We start from the raw sequence: 25,877 nt of genomic DNA, 5'->3' as shown, positions 1-25,877 counted from the left end.
CCACACAAATATCCCATTGCTAATAAAATGCCCACTAGTTTAGCATCCACTGATGTTTCTTTGCTGTGGCTATTCTAGGTACCTCACATAAATAGAATCATACAATATTTCTCCTTTTGTGTCTGGTTTATTTTACTTAGTATGTATCAGGATTTCATTCCTTTTTACAACTAAATTAATATTCTAAAGAGTGTATATGTCATATTTTGTTTATTCATCTGTTTGATACATATTTCCAACTTTTTGTTATTGTGAATAATGTTGCTATGAACAGTGATATACAAGTATCTGTCTGAGTCCACGCTTTTAATTCTTTTGGGGTATGCCTAGTTCATTTTTATTTATTCTTGAATGAGCTTTGGTAGTTTATATTTTTCAAGGAATTAATCCATTTATGTTGTTTGTTTTGTTGATACAAAATTTTTCATAATATTCTTTTATTATTATTTTTATGTCTTTAGAGTTTGTTTTGATGTCACCTTTCTCAATCTTGGGATTGGTGATTTTTATCTTCTTTTTGACTTGATCAGTCTGGACAGAGATTTCAATTTTATTTTTTCTTTTCAAACAAACAATGTTTGGTTTCATTAATTTTATGTACTGTTTTTCTATATTCTATTTATTGATTTAGGCTCTGATCTTTATTATTTCCTTTCTTCTGCTTACTTTGAGTTTCATTTTATCTTTTTTTTAAATTTAAATTCAAGTTAGTTAACATACAGTGTAGTCTGGGCTTCAGGAGTAGAACCCAATGATTCATCTCTTACATGTGACACCCAGTGCTCATCCCAAAAAGTGCCCTTCTTAATGCCTGTCACTTATTTAATCCTTCCCCTGCCACCTCTCCTCCAGCAGCCCTCAGTTTGTTCTCTGTATTTAAGAGTCTCTCAGGGTTTACCTTCCTATTTTTATCTTCTTTTTCCTTCCCTTCCCCTATGTTCTGTTGAGTTTCTTAAATGCCACGTATGAGTGAAATCATATGATATCTGTCTTTTGCTTAGCATAATATCCTCTAGTTCCATCCATGTTGTTGCAAATGGCAAGATTTCATTCTTTTTTCATCACCAAGTAATATTCCTCTGTGTGTGTGTGTGTGTGTGTGTGTGTGTGTGTGTAAGTGTGTGTGTGTGTACCTTCTTTACCCATTCATAAGTCAATGGACATTGGGCTCATTCCATAATTTGGGTATTGTTGATAGTGCTGCTAATAACATTGCGGTGCATGTGCCCATTTGAATCAGCATTTTTGTATCCTTTTGTATACCTAGTAGTACAACTGCTGGGTCATAGGGTAGTTCTACTTTTAATTTTTTGAGAAACCTCCATACGGTTTTCCAGAATGGCTGCACCAGTTTGCATTCCTACCAACAACACAAAGGGGTTCCCCTTTCTCCGCATCCTCACCAACATCTGTTGTTTCCTAAGTTGTTAATTTTAGCCATTCTGACAGGTGTGAGGTGGTATCTCCTTTTTCTAGTTTCTGGTTAAGGTGGAAGCTGAGATCACTGATTTGAAAACTTTCTTCTTTTTAGGTACAGGCATTTGGTGTCAAAAACTTCCTTCTAAGTAAAGCTTTAGCTATATTCCAAAAATTTTGATATGCTGTTCTTTTAATTTTCATTCAGTTTAAACATTTTCAAATTTTTTGTTTTTTATCCCTTTGTCCAGTGAGTTATATGGAAGTGTGTGATTTAATTTCTCCAAATTTGGTGGATTTTCCACATATCTTTTTATTATTGATTTTTAATTCAATTGAGGTTGTCTGAAAAGTTTTTTATTTCACCTTTGTTTCTGAAAGATATTTTCACTGATCTAGAATTCTTTAAAAGCACTTTATTTTTTTTTTTAATTTTTTTTCAACGTTTATTTATTTTTGGGACAGAGAGAGACAGAGCATGAACGGGCGAGGGGCAGAGAGAGAGGGAGACACAGAATCAGAAACAGGTTCCAGGCTCTGAGCCATCAGCCCAGAGCCTGACGCGGGGCTCGAACTCACGAACCGCGAGATCGTGACCTGGCTGAAGTCGGACGCTTAACCGACTGCGCCACCCAGGTGCCCCTTTAAAACTACTTTAAAGAATTTTCTCCACTTTCTTCCAGTTTACACTGCTTCTAGTGAGAAACATGCTCTCATGTTTATCTTTTGTACATAATGTCTTTTTTCTCTAGTTACTTTTAAATAAGACTTTCTCTTTAAATACTGGTTTTAAGCAATTTGATTAAAGTGTGCCTTGGTATAGTTTTCTTTGTGTTTCTTGTGCTTGAGATTAATTGAACATTTTGGATCTGTAGTCATTCTATCCTGCTTGGAATCTGACATTCTATGCCATACCACTGCCATTCCCACCCCCACAGAGATGTCTATTATCAAATTTATTGATTTTTGCCTATAAGAGTGAAAATATTATGTCAGGGTAATTCTAATTCATATTTCTCAAGGGGGGACAAGGATTTTAATTGTTTAAAAGTTACTTGTATCTTTTCTACAACTGTCTGATCATATCCTTTGTTCAGTTTTTGTATTGGTGTATTGCTCATTTACATATTGATTTATCTGTATCTTTTACCTTTTCCATAATGAGTATGTATTTTGAGGGGCAACAAGATAGTTATTTTTTTAAAAATGCTTTAAAATAGCCATAGTTTCCTGTTATCAAAAAAATACTCACAACCCATGCTAGCTAGTATTTCATTATAGCTTCTCAGGGGCTTATTTTCATCTTCTTTGTAATTAAACCTACCTAGATAACAGGGAGGTATGTGAGCTTAAAAACTTGAGAGTTACTCTGGGCTGCCTATTTTCTGCCAAGGATCCCTGGAAATATCACAAACTCTCATAACTATAAAGAGATTTATAGCACTATCTTAGTCATGACTTTACTGGATCTTCCAAAGGCCCCGAAAGGCTGACAGGATCACTGACAATGACCCCCATTTTATAGACTTTGAACCTAAGGATTGCAAAGGTGAAGTAACTATCATACAGAAGGTTAGACTTAGAAGTTATCTTGAAGATGATTTCATACTATGTACTCAGCATCCCACAATTAGTAACAAAGGCAAAACTCTGGCTTGGACCCAGGTGCTCATTCTAATGGCAGCAATCAAAGTAGCCATCTATTCTAAGTTGTCAAGTATATTACTTGAGTAGTCACTCTAAGTAGTCAAGAATAGCTTTTCTTCTTCAGGAGACTGCAGACCAAGCCCTTGATAGGCCATGACTGGGCCAGCATAATGGGGGTGTTGGAGCCTAAAGTCTATCTATGCTCACCTTTGGCAGCGGTCAGCATGGTGGAGGCCAGTTCACACTGCTGTGATTCCAAGTGTCCAAGCGTGAACCAGCGAGGATAACGGCTGGGCACCACAGACACCATATGGTGAGGGTGAGAAGTGTCTCCTGTAGAAGTTGAGCTTTCTAGAACAGGTAACCTAGAAGACCCAGGGAGAGTCATCAGCCACCATCCAGACCCTTACTGTTCTGAGCTACCTTAGAGAAATTTGTTCTTTGCTGGGGAGGAACTGGGCAGGAAAGGGTTAACTATGAGTTTTAAAGGTTTTAAAACTTAGGGGCACTTGGGTGGCTCAGTTGGTTAAGCATCCAACTTTGGCACAGGTCACGGTCTCATAGTTCGTGAGTTTGAGCCCCACATTGGGCTCTGCACTGACAGTGTGGAGCCTGCTTGGGATTCTCTCTCTTTCTCTGCCACTCCCCATTCCCCCCTCTCCCCTCTCAAAATAAATAAATAAACTTAAAAAAAAGGCTTTAAAACTTCAGAGTACTATACTGTAAATGAGGTGAGTGTCTGGGTACAAGTAGAACTCAAGCTGAATACTCCTTACTGCAAATGGATTTGAAAAGCAGTTCAGAAGCCCTACGATTATTTTATAAAGTATAAGAAATATATGCCAAGGAATCCTCAGCAGTCCTTTTCTGGTTCAAGTGAAGAGCTGTCACAGCCTTCTTATCTAACTAAAATTCTTCTGTATGGTCTGCTGCATCGTAGAGGTCCACCTGCCTAATCCAAGGATCCTGTTCTAGTTTGAAAATGAGATACCCATAGCTCACTGTTCTAAATTCTCGGTGTAGAAACACTTACTCTTACTTCCTTCAGATGTATCTGGTGACCTATGCCTGGGAACCATGATTCATTTGAGCTATGGAAGGGCTTCAGCTTCTTCTCAGTCTGCCTAATGGGCCTCAGAATCAGAACAAAGATACTCAGGTCTTGGGTGCTCCCTATCTATTAAAAACTCAGGGGCTTCCTCGGACAACCCACCAAGAGTACAGGTAGCCAAATGGGTCACCAGCAAGGCATTCCAAATAGGAACCCTACATCATGTGAAAATCCTTGAGCCATTTTGGGGTAGGCTTGGTGCAATATTGTTAGGTCCAACAGAATAGACAGAGGGTAAGAGAAGAAAGTGAGATACACAAAGCGCAATAGAGACTTCTGCTTTGATGGAGGCAACTGGACTGGGAAAGGGCTACCTACCTCATGGCACGTAAGGCTAATTTATAGGACAGGTCTGGATCATGAGGCAGTAGAGCTGAGAACAAATACTTGGCAAAGGTATGCATGGGAACACTCTCTCGGTGAATGACTTCTCCTAAACCACTGAAGGGGCCCCCTGCAGGAAGAAGATAAGACAGCCAGTTATTTATCTGTATGCTTCTAATTTGCCCACCTGGACTAGGGTCTTGCACATGTTTGCTGGCCATGGGAACTTTCACTACACTTTCATGTAAAAAAATATTTCGTGCAGTGCTCTGTTGGAGGGGAACCCAGAATCATGGGCCTAAGACACTGTGACAAAACTCCTCTCTACTTACCTTCCAGTAGTAAGATACATTGTTTCTGCAGTGTTTGCACTAGCTCATCGTCCAGCTGTAGCTCCTGAAGTCGACTTAGGAGCTGCTCCTCATTACGGCACACCTTGTCCTGTGCGTAGAGGCCTTCAGGCATCACCCTCTGTTGACCCATCCCCATCAGAGCAACTTCCAGGGCCAATGACAGGTAGGATTCATGGCTGTTTGGGCAGCCTGTAGCCATAGGTACATGCTGGTACACAGGGGGTCTGCTTTCATTCATATCTGAGGGCAACAGGGGACCAGATTCTTTAGGTCAGCTCTGTGGATTTTTCTGCTCCTCTCTCCCTCCCACTCTGGAATAGTGACAGTTAAGTCATCAGATAGCACTGGGAAGCTGAATCAGAACCCCAGAGCAGTAAGGAAAATATACTGAAAAAAGCTTATACAGAGCCACAAAGATTCCCAACTCCTTCTCAGTATGTGAAGTGGGTAGACCAGTTGGGGAAGAAGAAGATCTTATATTAATTGCTAACACATTATGTAATACCATGATTATCTGGTTTTGTATCTGTCTCTTTCAGGACAGTGTAAGCATCTTAAAGAGAAGAGACTTTAACTCATTTTCCTATGCATCTCCAGGGCATAGCATATGGAAGGAGCTAAGTGTATATTAGTGGTGAATAAATCCCAAGTACAATCTCAGGTTTTCAAGATGTAAATGTCATTATGTAGATGAAACAGACCAAAGATTATGATTTCCTTTCATGGAATTAGAGGGAAGATAAGGGCAGCTCTAGCTTGGGCCACCCCTTGTATCTTTACCCAGAGAAATCCAAATCCATCCAGTTAAACAATTACTTTTGTAACATTGACAACTTCTATGTTATTATTACTTCATATGTTCTATTTCTAGGTTCAAAGTTTCAGAAAAAGAGCACAGGTTTAAAGTCTTACACAGGTTTAGAGTCTTGGTTCCTTTTCTTTATCCCTCCACTCATCTGGTAAGTATTTATGGAAAACGATTAAATGAGATGTATTGCACTAAGTGCTGGGATCACAAAGATAAGTAAGTCATAATTTCTGCTTTCAAGAAGCTAAAGTCTAGTACGATAATCACCTGTAAACAAACTGTAATGCAGTGAGCTAAATACTATAACAGACGTATGTATATAATATAGTGATGGCATAAAGGAAAGAAGAACCAATTCTGTCTCTGGTCCTTGCTACTTTGAGACTGCTAAGTTCCTTTCCTTCTAGTTTTCATTGGTAAAATTGGTATATAACCGTCATGAGGGAAAAAGTTAAAAGGAAATATGAATACTATGAAATCGCAAGGGTTACACACACTCTTCTTGTTGGAAGTTCTTTTCCACTTCAAGACTGCTCTGAGGCTTGGCCTCGGCCTCGGCCTCCTGAAATCCCTCTCACTCTTCTTATTCCCTTTGGATCACACTCTTTAGGCATTTATAGTATAGAAGTGAGGGGAACAAAGGAAGGCTGGCAAGGTAAAATGGGAGAATAGGACAGGGCCAGTCTACAGAGTGGGAAAGGAAGGTGGCAAAGAAAGGAAGGCCAAGGCAACCCGTCAGGGCAGGTCCAATTTGGATAAGAGAAAAAAGGCTGCATGAAATGTAGAATAGAGTCTGGCAGGGAGGAGAGGGCTACCAAGGGCAGTTCCAGCTCTCCTCAGGCTGACCCCTGTACCTGAAACTTCCAGATAGCCATCATCGTTCAAACGGCAGGCCTCAGTCAAAGTGAGAAACAGGCAGCCAATGGGATCCAGTGGGTGGCCCACCCAACCTTCCAGGTTTGTGATGGTTGTGGTTCCTCTCTGTAACAGTTCTGGAAATAAGCAGACCCAAATTTTAGAAAGTGATGGAGACACACTGCTCTCTGTCCCTGCCTAGGTCTCCTCATTAGTCTCTTTCAGGCACTAGCCTCAAGACTTCAAGAAAATCTTCCCTCTTTGTCTTGCCTTGGATTCATAGGACTGGTGACAAGTTTATCAGTCAGATGTAAGGTCTTGAGGTCTGCATTTAGGCTTCTCACTGGCAGCACAAATATGTAAATATAATTTTACAGTTTTAAAAAGGTCATCTTATACTAGATCTAGTGGGCCTTCCAACTACCCTGTGAGGGAGGCAGACCAGCATTATTGTTCCCATTTTGCAGATAAAAAACCCTGAGATTCATAGAGATAAAGTCAGGCATTCCACACAGCAAGTAGAAAAACCTGAAATTCTCGGGGTGCCTGGGTGGGTCAGTGGGTTAAGTGTCCGACTTCAGCTCAGGTCATGATCTTATGGTCTGTGAGTTCAAGCCCTTCGTCGGACTATGTGCTGTCAGTTCAGAGCCTAGAGCCTTCTTCGGATTCTGTGTCTCCCTCTCTCTCTGCCCCCCCACCCCACTCTGTCTCTCAAAATATGAATAAATGTTAAAAAAAAAAAAAAGAAAAGAAAAACCTGAAATTCTCTAGCTCCTGCCACTCCATGAAATTTTATGAAAATAAAATAGTAGGCCTTGTAGCCCCTAAGGATCCTCATCAGCCCCAGCCTAAGGAGTTAAGATGGCTCCTTATCACTATACCTTTCTTCTGATGCTTGTAGATTTCCAGTTGCCGTTGCTGCTGCAACCTCAGAGTATTGATAATGGCCACTGTGAGTCTGAGGGCCTCTTTTGGATAACCATGGGAACGCAGGGCATCAACCCGAGCACAGGCTGTAGGCACATGCTCTACCAGATGAAGAAAATATTTTGGTTGGGTTAGATTTTCCAATCAGGAAAATTCATATTTGGCAAAGGGAGTTTGTGTTTTGCTCAGTTCCTAAAATTCAACTGCTATCTACTCTGTACCAAGACCAATGTTTTATTTTTTAAGAATATAACTGAGTAAGTCACAGGCACTACCTTCAAAGAGCTACCATGCAGCCTCAGTATGGCATAGAAAGGAATACATAGCTAGGATAATAAAATGTAAGTGCCTCTTTGTGAACTTGTACTATGGGAACCCAATGGAAGTAGCAACTAACTGCCTAAAGGGAAAGGCCTCATTCATTCATTAATCCTACATTTCCTGAGAACCTATTATATGTCAACTCATTTGCCAGCAAAAGGAAGTAAAAACGTGCAAGACAGGTTGCAAGCATTTACATTCCTACCAGTAGTAAATGAGAGTAACTATCTCCACGTAACCTTTCCCACACCATAAACTAATTATCTTTATTTTAAAAATCTCTGGGGCACCTGGGTGGCTCAGTCAGTTAAGCATCAGACAGTTGGTTTCAGCTTAGGTCATGATCTCACAGTTCGTGAGTTTGAGCCCCACATTGGGCTCTGCACTGACTGCGGAGCATGCTTGGGATTCTCTCTCTGCCCTTCCCCTGTTTGCCCTCTCTGTCTCTCTCAAAATAAATAAATTAATTAATTAAAAAAAAACCTCTCTGACCATTTGATAATCAAAAAATGGTAATTCAGTCTTGTTTTGATTTTCATCTTTGTTACTGATGAGGTGTATACATTTTCACATTCTTATTAGATTCATGTTTTAGAAGTATTGGATCAAAGAGGAAAGATGACCAAAGGAGACTTCAGGTACTGGCCCACAGTGAGTCTGGCCAAGGCTTTCAAAAGAGAGATAGGGACATACATGCATATTCAGAAAGATCTTGAGAAAGACAAGGATAAGAGGTGAAGGACAGAACTAGGGAATTGGGAGAAGATATAAAAATATATGTCATTGTTGTAAGACTCAGAAAATGAGTATTTTTTAAAAAAATACTGTCTGTTTTGGAACGGGCATCCTGTGATAAAGTCAAGAAGAGACTGACAGTCAGCCAGAGGAAGGTTTAAACCCACAGTAGAACAGCTCTGTTCCTTTATGATTTGCGGGTTAGCAAAGGTGGAAAGGAGGAAAGGAAGACAGCTTGGTGACAAATGCAGATAATGCCCTAGTTACTAGCACAGTGTAACTGAAGTTTCAAAGTTAGTGCATTTTTAGCAAAACATATTAATTTCAGAGTAGATTATACTGTTGCTCAGCAAATGTTGACTAAGAGCTTATGAACTGATGTTTAATGGTTTTATTAGTACTCTTTGAGATTTACTGACTCCTTTCCTTTCCTAAAACTCAGGAAACAGAACACAAATTCCAATGTTTGAGGTCATTGTACCTCAGCTAAGTACACATGCAAATGGCTGAGGCTTCACATAAATACCCTGAGTCACTAGTTAAGGCCCCAAAAGATCTGTCCAAATTGTAGTTGTGTTGCCAGCACCTATGCAGATCTGGCCTGGCACAAGTTAAGACTGGGCTTTGAAATTCTTAGAGTAGAGGAGAGGTACACTTACCAAGCCACAGTGGCTGGCCTTGGGAATTAAACAGTAGTCTCTCGCTTTCCTGCTGGCAGGCAGGAGCTGTATATATATCGCTGCTTATTATTCGCTGTAAATGGCTGTCCTGCCAATGTAATTCACGGCCCTCAATGGCTCTAGTGAACACTGTTCGTCTTGGTCTGGATAAGGAGTCTGGGGAAAGAAAGAAATGCAGCAGTTCAATGACAGGTAATCTGAAGTTCTAACTCTTGTATGTCTTCTTCAGAGTAGGAGGAAGAGAAGAATAATAGTTTGTGGTTAGTGAGAGCAGCCATTCTACCATCTTTCTAGGTACCATCTGTCTAGGTGCTGTCTCTTTATTGGATAGCCCTTAATGTATCTGTGCCCTGTATGGGAACAACCTTTCTCCAGAGATCTATGGCTGCCTTTTTACTTCTACAGAAGACCAATTTCTCCTAGGACCAAGAGCCACATGAAAGAGAAGAGGGACTGTGGTGCCCAGCTGCTCAATTATGAGGATACAAACTGCTTCTATAGAAGTCAGAATAAGAGAGAAGCAGTTAGGTAATTTCCCTGGCCTATTTATAACCTGTCTCACTTACAGCATGACCCTTATCAGACTAAGGACTTCGATATAATTGATATTAAAAGTTGAAAAAGAGCTGAAGCCCTGTGTATTCTGGTCCCTTTATCATACTGATACCTATAGGCTTACAGGCTTGTTCTCTAATGTGAAAAACTGATGCTGACAAGACTAATTAACATGGAGTCTTACCATGCCATATCTCTTCAGGAAAAAGGCTGCAAGGAAACCAAAACAGCTTAGGGTGGTATATAGGAAGACCACGTGAAAGATACATTGTCACAAACTGTATATACAGAATGACTCATAGAAATTACATTTAAGGAAATAAAAAAACCATAAAGGATTATTTAATTGACTCTCTGCCAGATTAAGGGCAGCTGTAACTATTTTGGGATCAAGGGCTAAAGTACTATGCAGATGTTTCCAGAGATGCCCAAATGTGGGGGTGTGTCCACTGAGCCTGTGCAAAAAAAATGGGAGGGAAAGCCAGAGGATTCAGAATGTACATGAAAGAAATGAACATATTTATTCATTAAGCAAAAGTCCTTAGAATATAGTCATCTCTTCAGAAGTTGATATATCCCATAGTGTATGGGCTTGGATGATTAAGTTAGAAAAGCACTGACCATATCTACTGAAATGTCTTCTCCTTCATATTGTCCCTCAGTGAAGCACAATGTACCTTCTACTGGCTATAGTCTAAGCACCTCTCTTCCTGAACTGAGACTCTACCTTGGGTCTGCTCAGCCCATAGTGGGGATTAGGCTCCCAATATTCATTAAGTCTGCAAATAGTGAGTGCCTACTACATAGCAGGTACTTGTTCCAGGTGCTGAGGACATATAAAGTCCCTGCCTTTATGGAACTTGATTTTTTTAAGTTTATTTATTTATTTTGAGAGAGAGAGAGAGCATGAGCAAGGGAAGGGCAGAGAGAGAGGGAGAAAGTGAATCCCAAGTAGGTTCTGCATTGTCAGTGCAGAGCCCGATGCAGGGCTTGATCCCATGAACCGTGAGATCATAACCTGCACCAAAATCAAGAGTCAGACGCTTAACCGACTGAGCCACCCAGGAACTGTGGGCCTTTACAGTTAAATGGGCAGAGATAGTTGAATAAATATATAGTATATCAGATATATCAGATGGTTATGAATACTATGGAAAAGACTAAAGCAGGATTAAGGAGAAAGGCAAGCTGGTATTGGGTGGGGGTTGTTTTAAATTGAAAAAAAAAATTTTAATGTTTATTTTTGAGAGAAAGAGAGAAAGAGAGAGACATAGTGCAAGCGAGGGAGAGGCAGAGAGAGGGAGAATCTGAAGCAGGCTCCAGGCTCTGAGCTGTCAGCACAGAGCCCGATGTGGGGCTCAAACCCACAAACTGTGAGATCACGACCTGAGTCAAAGTCATATGCTTAACCAACTGAGCCACCCGGGCACCCCTATTGTTTTATATAGAATGGTCTCTAATAAGGTAACATTTGAACAGAAAGCTCAAGCAACTGAAGAGCAAGCCTTAGGCATAACTAAGGGAAGAGTATTCCAGGCAAAAGTAATAGCAAATGCTAAATCCTGAGGTGGGAGCATATTTGGAGTGTTTGAGAGCAGTGAGGAGGCCAGTGTACTTAGGATGGAATGAGCAAGCAGCAAAATCATAGGAGATGAGGTAAGAGAGATACTAGCAATCCCTGGAGACTTGCTCCAAGGGCCTTACAGGCCATGAATGAAAGATGAGAAGTCACTAGAGGGCTTTGAGTTGCTGAAGGTACATGGTGTGACCCACTTTTTAAAAGGATAACTGGCAGCAGTATTGAGAACACACCATAAGATGGAAGGGGAGAAGCAGGAGGAGCAGTTAGGAAGTCAATGCAATAATTTGAGAAGGATGATGGCAACTTGGCCAGAGTAATAAGCAGTAGAGATAAGAATATACAGATTCTGGATATATTCTGAAGGTAAAGGCAATAGTATTTGCTCATGGAATAGATCTGGAGTGAGAGAGAAAAAGAATCAAGAATGGCTCCATGGTTTTTAAGACAGATTTGCCATATGTGGAGACAGGGAAGACTATAGGAGAGCAGGTTTGGGTGGGGCTTATTAGGTAAGAAATCCTACTGAGATGCCTATTAATATCAAAGTGGAGATATTGAAAAGGCAGCTGAACATACAAGTCTGAAGTTGTCAAGAGGAAAATTCTGGTCATGGAGATATAAATCTTGGAGTTGTTGGTATACAGATGATTATTAAAACAATGCAATCACCAAGGGAGTATGTATATAGAGAGCAGTGGTTTGATGACTGAACCCTAGGCACTCTAACATTTTAGGTTAGGAAGCGGGGAGGAGACAGTAAAGGAGACTGAGAAGGAGGAACCAATAAAGTAAGAGCAGAACCAAGAGAGTAGTGTCTTGGAAATAAGATGAAAAACGTGTTTGAAGGAGAGAGTAAACAATTGTAACAAATACTACTGTCAGGTCAAGTAAGATTATGACCAAGAATCAACCACTAGATTTGGCCATATTTAGCAACAGTGACCCATACAAGAGCAGTTTCAGTAGTGGAGGGATGAAAGCTGACTAGAGTGAGTTCAAGGGAGAATATGAGCAGGAGAGATAATAAATATATACTATTCTTTTAAATTATTTTTCTTAATTCTACCACTTATTTCTACTACCTCAGAGAAACAGGATGGTAGTTAGAGAAGCATGTGGGAACAACATGAGTGTGTATTGTGTTTTGTTTTGTCTTGTTCTGTTTTGTTTTGTGATGAGAGAGAAAGCAATGTATTTGTATACTCTCATAGGAATAATCCACAAAAATTTGTGAAGCAGGTGAGAGAGGAGATAATTCCTGGAGTGATGTCCTGGATAAAAAAGAAGGAATAGGATTTTGAGAATAAGTAGAGGGCTTAGACTTACAAGCATGAATAAAAACAGGGAAGAGGAAGAAGATGGGCACAGACAGAAGCAGATGAGAGACTTTTGGAAATTCTCTTGTGATTGCTCCTATACTCTCAGTGAACAGAAAGCAAGGCTATCAGCTGAAAGTGAGGAAACAGAGGGAAGGGGAATAAAGTTTTCAGGCAAAGATGGTATGAAATAGTAATTCAGAAGAGTGAAAGAAGGCATAGATTAGGGAAATGTGGATGTCTGGACAGTACTATGGTCCCATTCAAAATCAGTAGTCATAAACTTAAAGTAAGACCAGTTACTTACACTTATGTTTCTCTTCATCATGTTCAGCTCTGTGGGTGTGAGCACTAAGGAATTAGAGTTGGACTTAGCTACTAAAGTTAGTGTCTTGCTCTATGAGTGAAATAAAGGGAAAAAAGAGGTTGAGTATGTACGTGTTGAGAGTAATTATAATGATGCACCAAGGAATCTAACCTGGATAAGGAGGAAAATGAGGCTACCAGGAAAATGAAAATGTGGCAGGATCAAAATTCCTAGTGGGTTAAAGAATTATTGGAATTGACATACTAGAGAAAATAAACTAGCAAGACTGATGATGGTTATTAGAGCTGCCTGAAATTTAGATTATGAAGAAGGTATTGTTATTGGTAATGACAAGGCTTAGAGTATGATCTTGGGATTGCATGGCTCAATTATGGTGGTAGACAAGACTACTAAAAGATAGGAGGTCAAAGAATTAAGAGACTAGAATATTGGAAGGATCATGTGTGTGGCTACTGAAATCAAGAATTCCAATATAAGTAGTGACAGCAGAGAACAAAAATCTTCAAGGGATGGGGGGAGGGCGGGGGCGGGTGTGGGGATTGACCCAGAGGTCTAAAATGACCCAAATCAGAAGGGTAGCAGATAGTATATTTTGATGGCATTAACTTTAAAGCTGCGGGGTATTTTGGGAAGGAGGAAAAGACAATGATACAGAAATGGCAATGAAGAATAAGTGGGATGCCTATTGCCCCATTAGGTAAAGAGATGTTAAGAGCTATATCAGCCACAACTTGAGAAGACTGCAGAAGAAGCAATATTCTCAAATGAGAATCAGTAACAACAAATAACCAATTTGATAAGGAAGAAACTGCCAAAATAGAAGCATGTCTTTACATGCATTTGATTCTCTGTGCCTATCTAAAGGCAATACTAAAGGGATGGTGTGTTGTGGAGGTTAGATGAGTGTGAGTAAAGGGTAGCTTAAAGAAATGCCAAAACTATAGTCTTTTCACTTCTTGTTACCTTAGTTGCCTTGAATATACTGACAATCAATTATGAGACACTAGATGAAAACCTGGCAAAAACAATTTAAATTATTTTCTCCTTGGGATTAAAAACATCAGATTTATCACTTAAAATAGAAGGGACTGACATGTAAAATCAATGTGTGAAAAAAATCCCCTACCAATAAAGGTTCCCAATGGGCTAAAGAGCAATCAGTTGCCAACAGCAAATAGCCTGAGTTAGATGAACTAAAAACTGATGTGAATGCTGATGCTCAGTGATATTCGTAGGTCACTGGGCTCAAAAGGCAGAGAGTACAGTATTGTTGGATTTATCTTAAAATGGGGCAAGAGTCCTAGCAGTAATTTGGGAAGATAATCCATTCTAGCTATCTGCTATATAAAAACATTTGAGGAAAACAGAAAAGTAAGAAAAGCAATTGTCGGGCCATTTTAAAAGCTGTGTTTTGCAGGCCTTCCATTCTTCTCTTCAGGTAAGTCTTCTGAGCTAAAACCAACCCCAACTGAGGCCAAGATCCATTAGTCATGATGAACTTGAAAGGTAAAGAGGATTCATGCAGAGGACCCTAGGAATTTATGCTGGGCACTGTAAGGACACTCTAGATACAGAAAAAGACAGCATGCATAATGTCAAAGATAAAAGCTTACCCTTATTTAAGGCCTGGTATTTCAAGACAAACAAAGGACAGGCTTTTCTTACTGAAGGTGACAATACTGACAGCCAACTGTCCAGCCACCTTTGTTTTAGCACTTTACCCTCCCACCTTTGGAGTTCCAGGCACAAAGACATTAGAAGGATTTATGGCTCACCTGGGCTGTGACTGGCATTCTGGGGAAGTGCATTGGTGATGTTGGGTAGCTCATGCCCATAGTTCCCATCCTCCAGGGGACAGACATCCAGGTCACTCCACCTCTGCAGTTGCTGCAGCCAACAGGATTTTTCTTCCAGTTTGCAATGTGGATTTAAAATGATGCATACCCATAAGGCCCCTGGAAAATAAAGCAACCAACATTCTTGATATCTCTCCTCTGATGTATGTTAAGTTTTAATTTTTCAGTCTTTTCTTCTCTTCTATTTTTAGTGGTAGGAAAAGTTTCCAAAACATCAGCTTTTCTCAATATAAAAAAATCAAATCTGTTGGGGCACCTGGGTGGTTCAGTTGGTTGAGCGTCTAACCTTTTTTACTTATATTTTTCTTAAAAGTTTATTTACTTCTTTTGTGAGAGACAGAGACAGCACAAGTGGGGGATGGGGGGAGAGAGAGAGAATCCCAAGCAGGCTCCATGCTGCTCCAAGCAGGCTCCAAGCAGGCTCCATGGTAGGAGTGTCTGACTCTTGATTTTGGCACCGCTTGTGATCTCATAGTCGTGAGATCTCTCTCCCACTCCCTCTGCTGCTCCCCAGCTCTCTCTCACACACACTGTCTCTCTCAAAAAATAAAGAAAGAAATAAAATCTGCTAAAGTTTTCAGAAATGGCTTATTTTTCCTTCTCAGAGCTTCCTTAAATATCCTTCCTGGATATCTGGATATGTGCCTGTAATGATGAACAAGACCGATTTGGGCTTGAATTCTGAGCTCAGATTTGTAGTCCAACATATATTTATTGAGAACTTTCTTTGCTCAAGGCCTATTCTCCTACTGGAGAATAAGACATTGTTCCAACCCTTGAGGAGCTGACTAATGGGGGAGACAGATAGATACATATAATGTTATTTGAATATGATGAGTGTTAAGGTAAAGATATGGGGACAACAGCAAGATAGAGGAAGGGCACTTAGCACAAGGGCAGGGGTCAGAAGGGAGGTGCTCAGAAAAGGTTTCAATTTTTGGTTAGTAGACTTTAGGCTTTCTGAAATTCATATTCCTCAACTGTAAAACTGAGAGCACATAAATAACTACTTTGTTTTTGATGCTTATTTATTTTTGAGAAAGAGAGAGAAAGAGAGCATAGGTGGGGGAAGGTCAGAGAGAGAAAGAGGAAACAGAGGATCATACAGGGAAGGGGCAGAGACAGAGGGATATAGAGGATCCTAAGCAGGCTCTGTGCTGACAGCAGAGAGCCCGACTTGGGGTTTGAACCCATGAACTGTGAGATTATGACCTGAGCCAAAATCAGATGCTCAACCAGCTGAGTCACCCAGATGCCCCCCAAACAACTACTTTGTAGGGATGTTGTGAGAATTAAATGAAATAACATTTGTAAAAGGCCTAGCATATTACTTGGCACATAGCAGAATTTTAGTATTTCCTTTTTCCAAGAAAAATGGTTTATTTCAGTTTGGATTTTGATACAGTTGATCTATTAGGATGTCTTAAAACTATCACATTCTTGGATCTTCTCTGTCACTGTAGCAGAGTATCACATATTCTATACAATATATGAGTACTGTCTCTCCAACCATATTACCGTTCTTTTCAAGCAAACCTGCTTCTTTTCAAGGTTGGCTATAACTGAACTAGATATATTCTCAATCTCAGACCAGCAATAAGCCTGGCTGCAAAGTATCTTAAGTTAAACATCCTTTGGGATGAAGCTACATCTGTGGATGGAGGTACTTTGAAACACTATTTCAAGGTCCTTCAAACTCAAATAGGAATGGTTTAAAGGCCATTTTAGCCCTAATTTCAGATACTACCTGAAGATAGTGAAAATTCATTTCTACTGGCTCAGTTTTAAAAATCTACCATGAAATAAAAACTACACTGTGTAATATAATAGTATTATATTATGATGACTCTGAAGGGAATTATAGTTAGGATTCACTCAAATAATTATAATAATAAAGTATGGCAAATGCTATCATAGACATACATAAAATCCTATGAGAATATACATGATGGAACAATGAATTCTGCATGTGGGGTCAGCAGAAGTTATAGAAAGGAAATGGCATTTCAGTTTGAAGAATAAACATGAATTAATTCCCGTTAAAGATAGCTAACCACTGTTTCCTTTTGAAACCTCACTAAAATGAAAGTAAAAGGATAAAAACAGGTGTAAACACATACAGACACAGAGAATGGGAGAGATAAAAGAGAATAGCCACAAAATTTTGCAATGTGGAAAGCTTGTGGATGAGTGATAGCTGACCTAGCAGAACAGAAAAGTGGAAACCTCCATCAGTGGTTAGAAAGCCCAGAAGCAGACTGATTCACGCTTCAGAACCCTGCTGAAAGTGGGGCTGAAACTAGTAAAATTGGTTAGAAGTTTGTCAAAGGTCTCAGGATCCCAAAGTTCCTACTCTATTCAAGGCAACTGAGTGCCTGCTCCTCCCCTCTCCTGGAAGAAGACCAAAACTTTACTCACTGGTAAGGTTGATTCAGAGAGGTTCTGGATTGGAAATATTACTCACAGCCAAGGGTGGGGTTTCCATACTAAAAACTGAGGGATGAAATCAATACATGTTGAACAAATGGATACCCTCCAACCCAACCCTAACCCTCAACCCTAACCCTCTTTCCCCCCCTGGTTCTAAGAAGACTATGACAGGCTTATAACCCAGAAACAAGAGACTGGAGGATTCATCTCTGGAAACAAATTAGCCCAAGGACAGAAAACATAGCAGATAACTGAAAAAACCCAGCCAGATCATCCTCAGTTAAACTGACTAACAAGGCCACACACACACATACATACATGCACACACGTACGTGCGTGCACACACATGCAAAGAACTTCCTTTTAGTTTTTAACTGTTACTCTTAAATAGAAATGGACAGCTAAGAAATGTTAGGTATATGAGGAAAGCATCTGACATAAAGGACAGAGAACAAAAGTAAACAGAAAGAAGAAAAACTTGGGAGGAAATACAAAAAAGGCAGAGAAGAAAGAAAACTTAAAGAAAAAAACCTGCAAATGCTATCAGCAAAATGAGAAGATACTGCATCTATGAAAAAAGTGCAGGATGCAACAAAAAAAATGGGCTCTTAGAAATTAAACCTATGGTGACAAAAAATACATTAAAAATTAGTAAGATGTTTGAAAGATAAAACTGAGGAAACCACCTGGAAGATAAAAGACAAAAACGAAAACAAAAACACACCAAAACAACGAGAGAAAAAAATAAAACTAGAGAATCAATCTACATTTAGTATATTTAGTCATAAGAAGTAATCTAGTAATTTTACTATTTTTTGAGACATCTCTTCTGGAACTCTCTATTTTCTTATCCCTAATCTAGACTGTTTGTCTTCTAAGCCTGTTGCATAGTTACCTAGAAGCTAATATACAAACAACAGAAGTAGTTCCAGACAAAAAGAGAAAAAAAAAGGGTGAGGAAATGAAAAAAAAAATTTTTCAAGAAAACATCTTAAACTAAAAGATGCAAGTTTCCCAGTTGAGAAGGTTTAGTGAGGATTAAGCAGATTAGATTTTTTATTTTTTTAATTTTATTTATTTATTTTTAAGTAGGCTTCATGCCCAGCGCAGAGCCCAACATAGGGTTTGAACTCACGACCCTGAGGTCAAGACCTGAGCTGAGATCAAGAATCGGGAGCTTAACTGACTGAGGCCCCCAGGTGTCTCCAGATTAGATTTTTTTTAAGTTTATTTATTTATATTTTTAGTAATCTCTACACCCAACGTGAGGCTCAAACACACAACAGCGAGACTAAGAGTCGTGTGCTCTACCGACTGAGCCAGCCAGGCACCCAAGGAGATTAGATTTTTTAAAAATTTAGGGGGCACCTGGGTGGCTCAGTCATTTGGGTATCTGATTCTTGATTCCAGCTCAGGTCATGATCTCATGGTCGTGAGATGGAGCCCTGCATTGGGCTCCGTGCTGAGTATGGAGCCTGCTTGGAATTCTCTCTCTCTCCCTCTGTCTCTCTCTTTCTTTCAAATTAAAAAAAAAATTTTTAGAAGAAGACCAACAGAAAAAACACAAAACTTTCCTGAACGAGAATGGCCTGGTACTTCACAACAGCAGGTGGAAGCTAGAGGACAATGGAGATAGGTCTTCAAAATTCTAAGGGAAAAAGATAAGATTTCCAACCTATAATTACACACCCACTCAAAGTATCAATCAAAAGTGAGGGTAAAATCCAGATACTCAGCAATACAAAATTTATCAACTATGAAAAATTCATCTCCCACCCTATCTGAGGAAGCTACTGGAAAATGTACTCTACCAAAACAAGAAAGTAAATCCATAGAGAAGAAGGTGCTGGATCCAGAAAACAGGGGGTTCAACATAGGGGAAAGGAAAAGGGAAGTCCTAGAATGATAGTAAAGAGCAGTATCTACACGATTATCCTGCAGCAGGTTTGGAGAGCACACAATCTAAACCAGGAATAGGAAAATAAATGGTTCCAGAAGAAATGTCTCTAACAAGATAATAACACTGATAGATTATTTGATGTGACCAAATATACTGTATGAAGATTTTAAATTACTGGTAAATAATTGGGGGGTAAATTAATGATAACAACAGAAAAATCTGCAACCTAATAGTCAAACAACAAACAAAAATAATTATTAATTCCTGAAGGGGAAAAAAAGTTGTTTAAAAAAGTAAATGTAGTATTAGTATACTACATGACTGTGCTACAGATATGTATTTAGTCATAATAATGCAAACATTTAATGTTGATCTAACCTCAAATTATAATACCACTGTTTTGCTCTCATTCTAGGACTTTCCTTTTCCTTTCTCCTATGTTGAACCCCCTGTTTTCTGGATCCAACACCTTCCTCTCTATGGATTTACTTTCTTGTTTTGGTAGAGTACATTTTCCAGTAGCTTCCTCAGATAGGGTGGGAGATGAACTTTCCATAGTTGATATATTTTGCATTGCTGAATGTCTGGATTTTACCCTCACTTTTGATTGATACTTTGATTGGGTGTGTAATTCTAGGTTGGAAATATTATTTTTTTCCCTTAGAATTTTGAAGACCTATCTTCATGTGCATATCTGGCATGTGCATAGGTATGTATATATTGGGGGCTATAGAGTCATTGAGAATGAGATCTCTCATGAAAACCCCTGTTCCTTCTGCCATGGGAGAACACAGTGAAAAGATGACTACCTATAAGCCTGGAAGTAGGCCCTCACTTGACACCAAATCTACCAGTCATTTGATCTTGGACTTCCTAGCCTCTAGAACTATAAGAAATAAATTTCTGTTGTTTGTAAGTCACTTAGTCTCTGGTATTCTGTTGTGGCACCCAAAACAGACTAAGGCATAAATTGGTACCAAGAAGTGGGGTCCCACCATAACAAATACCTAAATGTGTGAAAGCAATTTCGGAACTGGGTAAAGGGTAGAGGCTGGAAGAATTGAGTTGCATGCTAGAAAAAGCCTATGCTGCTGTGAACAGACCTTTAAAGATGATTCTGGTGAGGTCCCAGAAAGAAAAGAGGAGACCTGTAGAGAAAGTCTGAACTTCCTTAATAGTCCTGAACAGAGTGTTGGTAGAAAAATGGAGGGTTAAGGCCATTCTGATGAGATCTCAGATGGAAATGAGGAACATGTCAGTGGAAATTGGAGGAAAGGCAATCCTTGTCATACAGTGGCAAAGCACTTGGCTAAATTGTGTTCATGTCCTAGTGTTTTGCGGAATGTAGAACTCGTGAGTGATGAAATTAGCTGAGGAACTATCTAAGTGAAGTACTGAAAGAGTAGCCTGGTTCCTCTTGACTGCTTACAGTAAAATGTGAGAAGAAAGATATGATTTAAGGATGGTATTTTTAATCAAAAAAGAAGCAGAACTTAAAGATCTGCAACACTGTCAGCCTATCCATATTGAAAAGAGTAAGAGGGGTGCCTGGGTGGCTCAGGGTAAGCATTCAACACTTGACGTCGGCTCAGGTCATCATCTCATAGTTCTTGAGATTGAGCTCTGCTTGGGATTCTCTCACTCCCTCTTATGGTAACAGCCCAAATGTCCATCCATTGTCTAATGAATGGATAAAGATGTAGTGTGCATATATGTATGTATGTGTGTACACACACACACACACACACACACACACACAATGGAATATTACTCGGAAATCAAAAAGAATGAAATCTTGCCATTTGCAACAATGTGGATGGAACTAAGTGTATTATGCTAAGCAAAATAAGTCAGAGGAAGACAAATATCATATGATTTCACTCATATATGGAATTTAAGATACATAACAGATGAACACAGGGGAAGGGAAGGAAAAATAAGATAAAAACAGAGAGAGAGGAAACCATAAGCAACTCTTAAACACAGAAAACAAACTGAAGATTGCTGGAGGGGAGGTGGGTGGGGGGATGGGCTACATGGGGTGAGGGGAGGTGGGGGGTGGTGGGTATTAAGGATGGCACTTGCTGGGATAAGCACTGGGTGTTATTATTTTTTTATTAAAATTTTAAAAAATGTTTATTTATTTTTGAGAGAGAGAGAGAGAGCACGAGTGGGAGAAGGGGCAGTGAGAGAGGGAGACACAGAATCCAAAGCAGGCTCTAGGCTCTGAGCAGTCAGCACAGAGCCCAGTGTGGAGCTTGAACCCATGAACTGTGAGATCATGACCTGAGCCGAAGTCGGATGTTTAACTGACTGAGCCAACCAGGCACCCTGAGCACTGGGTATTACATGAAAGTGATGAACCACTGGGTTCTACTCCTGAAACCAATACTACACTCTATGTTAACTAATGTGAATTAAAAAAACAGACAACTATGAGGAGATATCACCTCACACCTGTTAGAATGGCTAAAATTAAAAACAAGAAACAACAGGTGTTGGCGAGCATGCAGAGAAAGGGGAACCCTCTTGCACTGTTGGTGGGAATGCAAACTGGTGCAGCCACTGTGGAAAACAGTATGGACGTTCCTCAGAAAGTTACAAATAGAACTACTCTATGATCCAGCAATCGCACTATTAGATATTTACCCAAAGAATACAAGAATACTAATTCAAAAGCATACATGCACTCCAATGTTTACAGCAGCATTATCAACAATAGTCAAATTATGGAAACAGCCTAAGTGTCAAAGATGTGGTAATATATACACATGGAATATTACTTAGCACAAAAAAGAATGAAATCTTGTCATTTGCAATGACATGGATAAAGCTAGAGAGTATAATCCTTAGTGAAATAAGTCAGAGAAAGACAAACACCATATGATTTCACTCAGATGCAGAATTTAGTAACAGAACAAACAAAAGGGAAAAAAGAGAGAGGCAAACCAAGAAACAGACTCTTCTTTTTTAAAGTTTATTTATTTATTTTGAGAGAGAGAGAGAGTGTGCACACAGGAGGGGCAGAGAGAATCTCAACCAGACTCTGCACTGTTAACACGGAGTCCAATGTGGGGTTCAAACCCACAAACCAGGAGATCATGACCTGAGCCGAAACCAAGAGTTGGATGCGTAACCAACAGAGCCACCCAGGTGCTCCCAAGAAACAGACTCTTTTTTTTTTTTAATTTTTTTTAACGTTTATTTATTTTTTTTTTTGTGAGAGAAACAGAGAGTGAGTGGGGGAGGGGAAGAGAGAGAAACAGAGAGTGAGTGGGGGAGGGGAAGAGAGAAAGAGGGAGACACAGAATCTGAAGCAGGCTCCAGGCTCTGAGCTGTCAGCACAGAGCCTGACATGGGGCTCGAACCCACAAGCTGGGAGACCATGACCTGAGCAGAAGTCAGAAGCTCAACTGACTGAGCCACCCAGGTGCCCCCCAAGAAACAGACTCTTAGCTATAGAGAACAAAATGTTGGTTACCAGAATCGTTGGTTGGGGGGATGAGTTACATAGGTAACGGGGATTAAGGAATATATTGTGATGAGCACTGGGTGCTGTATGGAAGTGCTGAATCACTACACTGTACACCTGAAACTAATACACTGTATGTTAACTAACTAGAATTCAAATAAAAACTTAAAAATAAGAAATACTGCTTTGAAGGGAAGAAGAGAAATGGGGTAATAATTGGAAGGGGATGAAAACATCAAAGGCACTTTTTTTGAGACTGAAGATATTAGAGCATTAAAAAAATTTTTTTTTTCAACATTTATTTATTTTTTTGGGACAGAGAAAGACAGAGCATGAACGGGGGAGGGGCAGAGAGAGAGGGAGATACAGAATCGGAAACAGGCTCCAGGCTCTGAGCCATCAGCCCAGAGCCTGACGCGGGGCTCGAACTCACGGACCGTGAGATTGTGACCTGGTTGAAGTCGGACGCTTAACCGGCTGCGCCACCCAGGCGCCCCGATATTAGAGCATTTTTGTATGCTGATGGGATGGGTCTAGTAGAGAGGGAGAAATTAATAATGACAGAGGGGTGCCTGAGTGGCTCAGGTGGTTAGGTGTCTGACTCTTGATTTCAGCTCAGGTCATGATACGGTTTGTGGATTTGAGCCCCAAGTCAGGCTCTGCACTGACAGTGTGGAGCCTGTTTGAGATTTTCTCTCTCTCCCTTTCTCTACTCCTCCCCTACTTGCATGCATGTTCTCTCTCTTACTCTCAAAATAAGTTAATTAAAAGAAACCTTTAAAAAATTGCCAGAGAGGGGCGCCTGGGTAACTCAGTTGGTTAAGTGTCCGACTTCAGCTCAGGTCATGATCTCATGGCTTGTGAGTTCAAGCCTCGTGTGGGACTCTGTGCTGACAGCTCAGAGCCTGGAGCCTGCTTCGGATTCTGTGTCTCCGTCTCTCTCTGCCCTTCCCCCACTCAGACTCTGTCTTTCTTTCTCAAAAATAAATAAGCGTTAAAAAAAATAAAAAAACAAATAATGTCACGGGGAGGAGATAATTGCAGGAGCAGAATTCTTGAGAAAAGGAGATGGCATAGGACCCAGAACAAATATGTAAGACTTGCCCTTTTATGGGAGCAAAGATATTTCATAGATTTTTTAAAAAATTTTTTAATCTTGCGGTTTGAACTCATGAACCTCAAGATCATGACCTGAGCCTAAGTCAGACGCTTAACCAACTGAGACATCCAGGAGCCCCGAGATATTTCATAGATTTTAACAGAATATAAAGTATATATGTACAGATATGGGGAGATGAGAAAACTTCATGTCTGACTGTTTCTATTTTCTCTGGTTCAGGGACTGAAAGTAGTGAGTCCATTCCTTTAAATTCCTACAAACCCTACTTAGGTCTTCCCAGGTGAGCAGGCCGTGTGAACACTAATGAACCCTCAGAGTAGTTAGGGGAGGCGTGAATGCACCACACTCTGGTGTCTGACCCGATAAGGTTTTCCTTAGTGCAGTGGTTCTCAAATTGTGATTTTTGGAACAGCAGCAACAGCATTCTTTTTTCTTTTTATTAAAAAAATTTTTTTAATATAACTTATTGTCAAATTGGCTTACATACAACACCCAGAGCTCACCCCAACAAGTGCTCTCCTCAATTCCCATCACCCACTTTCCCCTCTCCCCAACACCCCATCAACCCTCAGTTTGTTCTCTGTATTTAAGAGTCTCTTCTGGTTTGCCTCCCTCCCTCTTTATTTTTTAAAATTTAAATCCAAGTATTTTAACATATAGTGTAATAATGATTTCAGGAATGTAATTTATTGATTCATCACTTACATATAACACCCAGTGCTCATCCCAACAAGTATCCTCCTTAATGCCCCTTGCCCATTTAGCCCATCCTCCCACCCAACACCCTACCAGCAACCCTCAGTTGTAGCAACAGCATTCTTTAAAAAAATTTTGTTAGAAATTCAAACTATCAGGCCCTATTCCAAACTACTGAATCAAAAACTCTGAGGACAGGGCCCAGAAACTTTTTTAAATAAGTACTCTTGGTGATTTTGAGAAGTTTGAGAATCACTGTCTTTGCAGGATGCTGAGAGTTTCTTGGAAGATTGTTATAGCAATTTCTTAGGTATAAAGCTGTCAGAAGCAAGAGCTTTTCATAATGAACCTAAGTATATGACAAGTGCTTTAAAAACACTGGAGACCATGGCACAAAAACAGACACATAGACCAATGGAATAGAATAGAAACCCCAGAACTAGACCCACAAATGTATGGCCAACTCATCTTTGACAAAGCAGGAAAGAATATCCAATGGAAAAAAGACAGCCTCTTTAACAAATGGTGCTGGGAGAACTGGACAGCAACATGCAGAAGGTTGAAACTAGACCACTTTCTCACACCATTCACAAAAATAAACTCAAAATGGATAAAGGACCTAAATGTGAGACAGGAAACCATCAAAACCTTAGAGGAGAAAGCAGGAAAAGACCTCTCTGACCTCAGCCATAGCAATCTCTTACTCGACACATCCCCAAAGGCAAGGGAATTAAAAGCAAAAGTGAATTACTGGGACCTTATGAAGATAAAAAGCTTCTGCACAGCAAAGGAAACAACCAACAAAACTAAAAGGCAACCAACGGAATGGGAAAAGATATTCGCAAATGACATATCGGACAAAGGGCTAGTATCCAAAATCTATAAAGAGCTCACCAAACTCCACACCCAAAAAACAAATAACCCAGTGAAGAAATGGGCAGAAAACATGAATAGACACTTCTCTAAAGAAGACATCCGGATGGCCAACAGGCACATGAAAAGATGTTCAGCGTCACTCCTTATCAGGGAAATACAAATCAAAACCACACTCAGGTATCACCTCACGCCAGTCAGAGTGGCCAAAATGAACAAATCAGGAGACTATAGATGCTGGAGAGGATGTGGAGAAATGGGAACCCTCTTGCACTGTTGGTGGGAATGCAAATTGGTGCAGTCGCTCTGGAAAGCAGTGTGGAGGTTCCTCAGAAAATTAAAAATAGACCTACCCTATGACCCAGCAATAGCACTGCTAGGAATTTATCCAAGGGATACAGGAGCACTGATGCATAGGGCCACTTGTACCCCAATGTTCATAGCAGCACTCTCAACAATAGCCAAATTATGGAAAGAGCCTAAATGTCCATCAACTGATGAATGGATAAAGAAATTGTGGTTTATATACACAATGGAATATTACGTGGCAATGAGAAAAAATGAAATATGGC

At 40.0% G+C, this 25,877-nt stretch overlaps 1 protein-coding gene across 1 annotated transcript in view; it reads right to left on the bottom strand.

The window, feature by feature from the left end:
* The window catches only part of ZSWIM5 (zinc finger SWIM-type containing 5), a 247,516-nt gene that overhangs the window by 25,333 nt on the left and 196,306 nt on the right, over positions 1-25,877 (bottom strand). Inside the window, exons 5-11 of the mRNA XM_047872875.1 lie at positions 14,734-14,913; positions 9,157-9,333; positions 7,396-7,542; positions 6,514-6,651; positions 4,831-5,091; positions 4,493-4,628; positions 3,271-3,428 (exon numbers count right to left, since the gene is read on the bottom strand). Coding sequence (XP_047728831.1) covers positions 3,271-3,428; positions 4,493-4,628; positions 4,831-5,091; positions 6,514-6,651; positions 7,396-7,542; positions 9,157-9,333; positions 14,734-14,913 — 1,197 coding nt within the window. The remainder of the gene's footprint in view (positions 1-3,270; positions 3,429-4,492; positions 4,629-4,830; positions 5,092-6,513; positions 6,652-7,395; positions 7,543-9,156; positions 9,334-14,733; positions 14,914-25,877) is intronic.

This window comes from Prionailurus viverrinus, chromosome C1, assembly GCF_022837055.1.
Source record: "Prionailurus viverrinus isolate Anna chromosome C1, UM_Priviv_1.0, whole genome shotgun sequence".
Lineage (NCBI taxonomy): Eukaryota > Metazoa > Chordata > Mammalia > Carnivora > Felidae > Prionailurus > Prionailurus viverrinus.
Note: the sequence above shows the minus strand (reverse complement) of the source record. Positions and strands in the feature narration are given on the sequence as shown.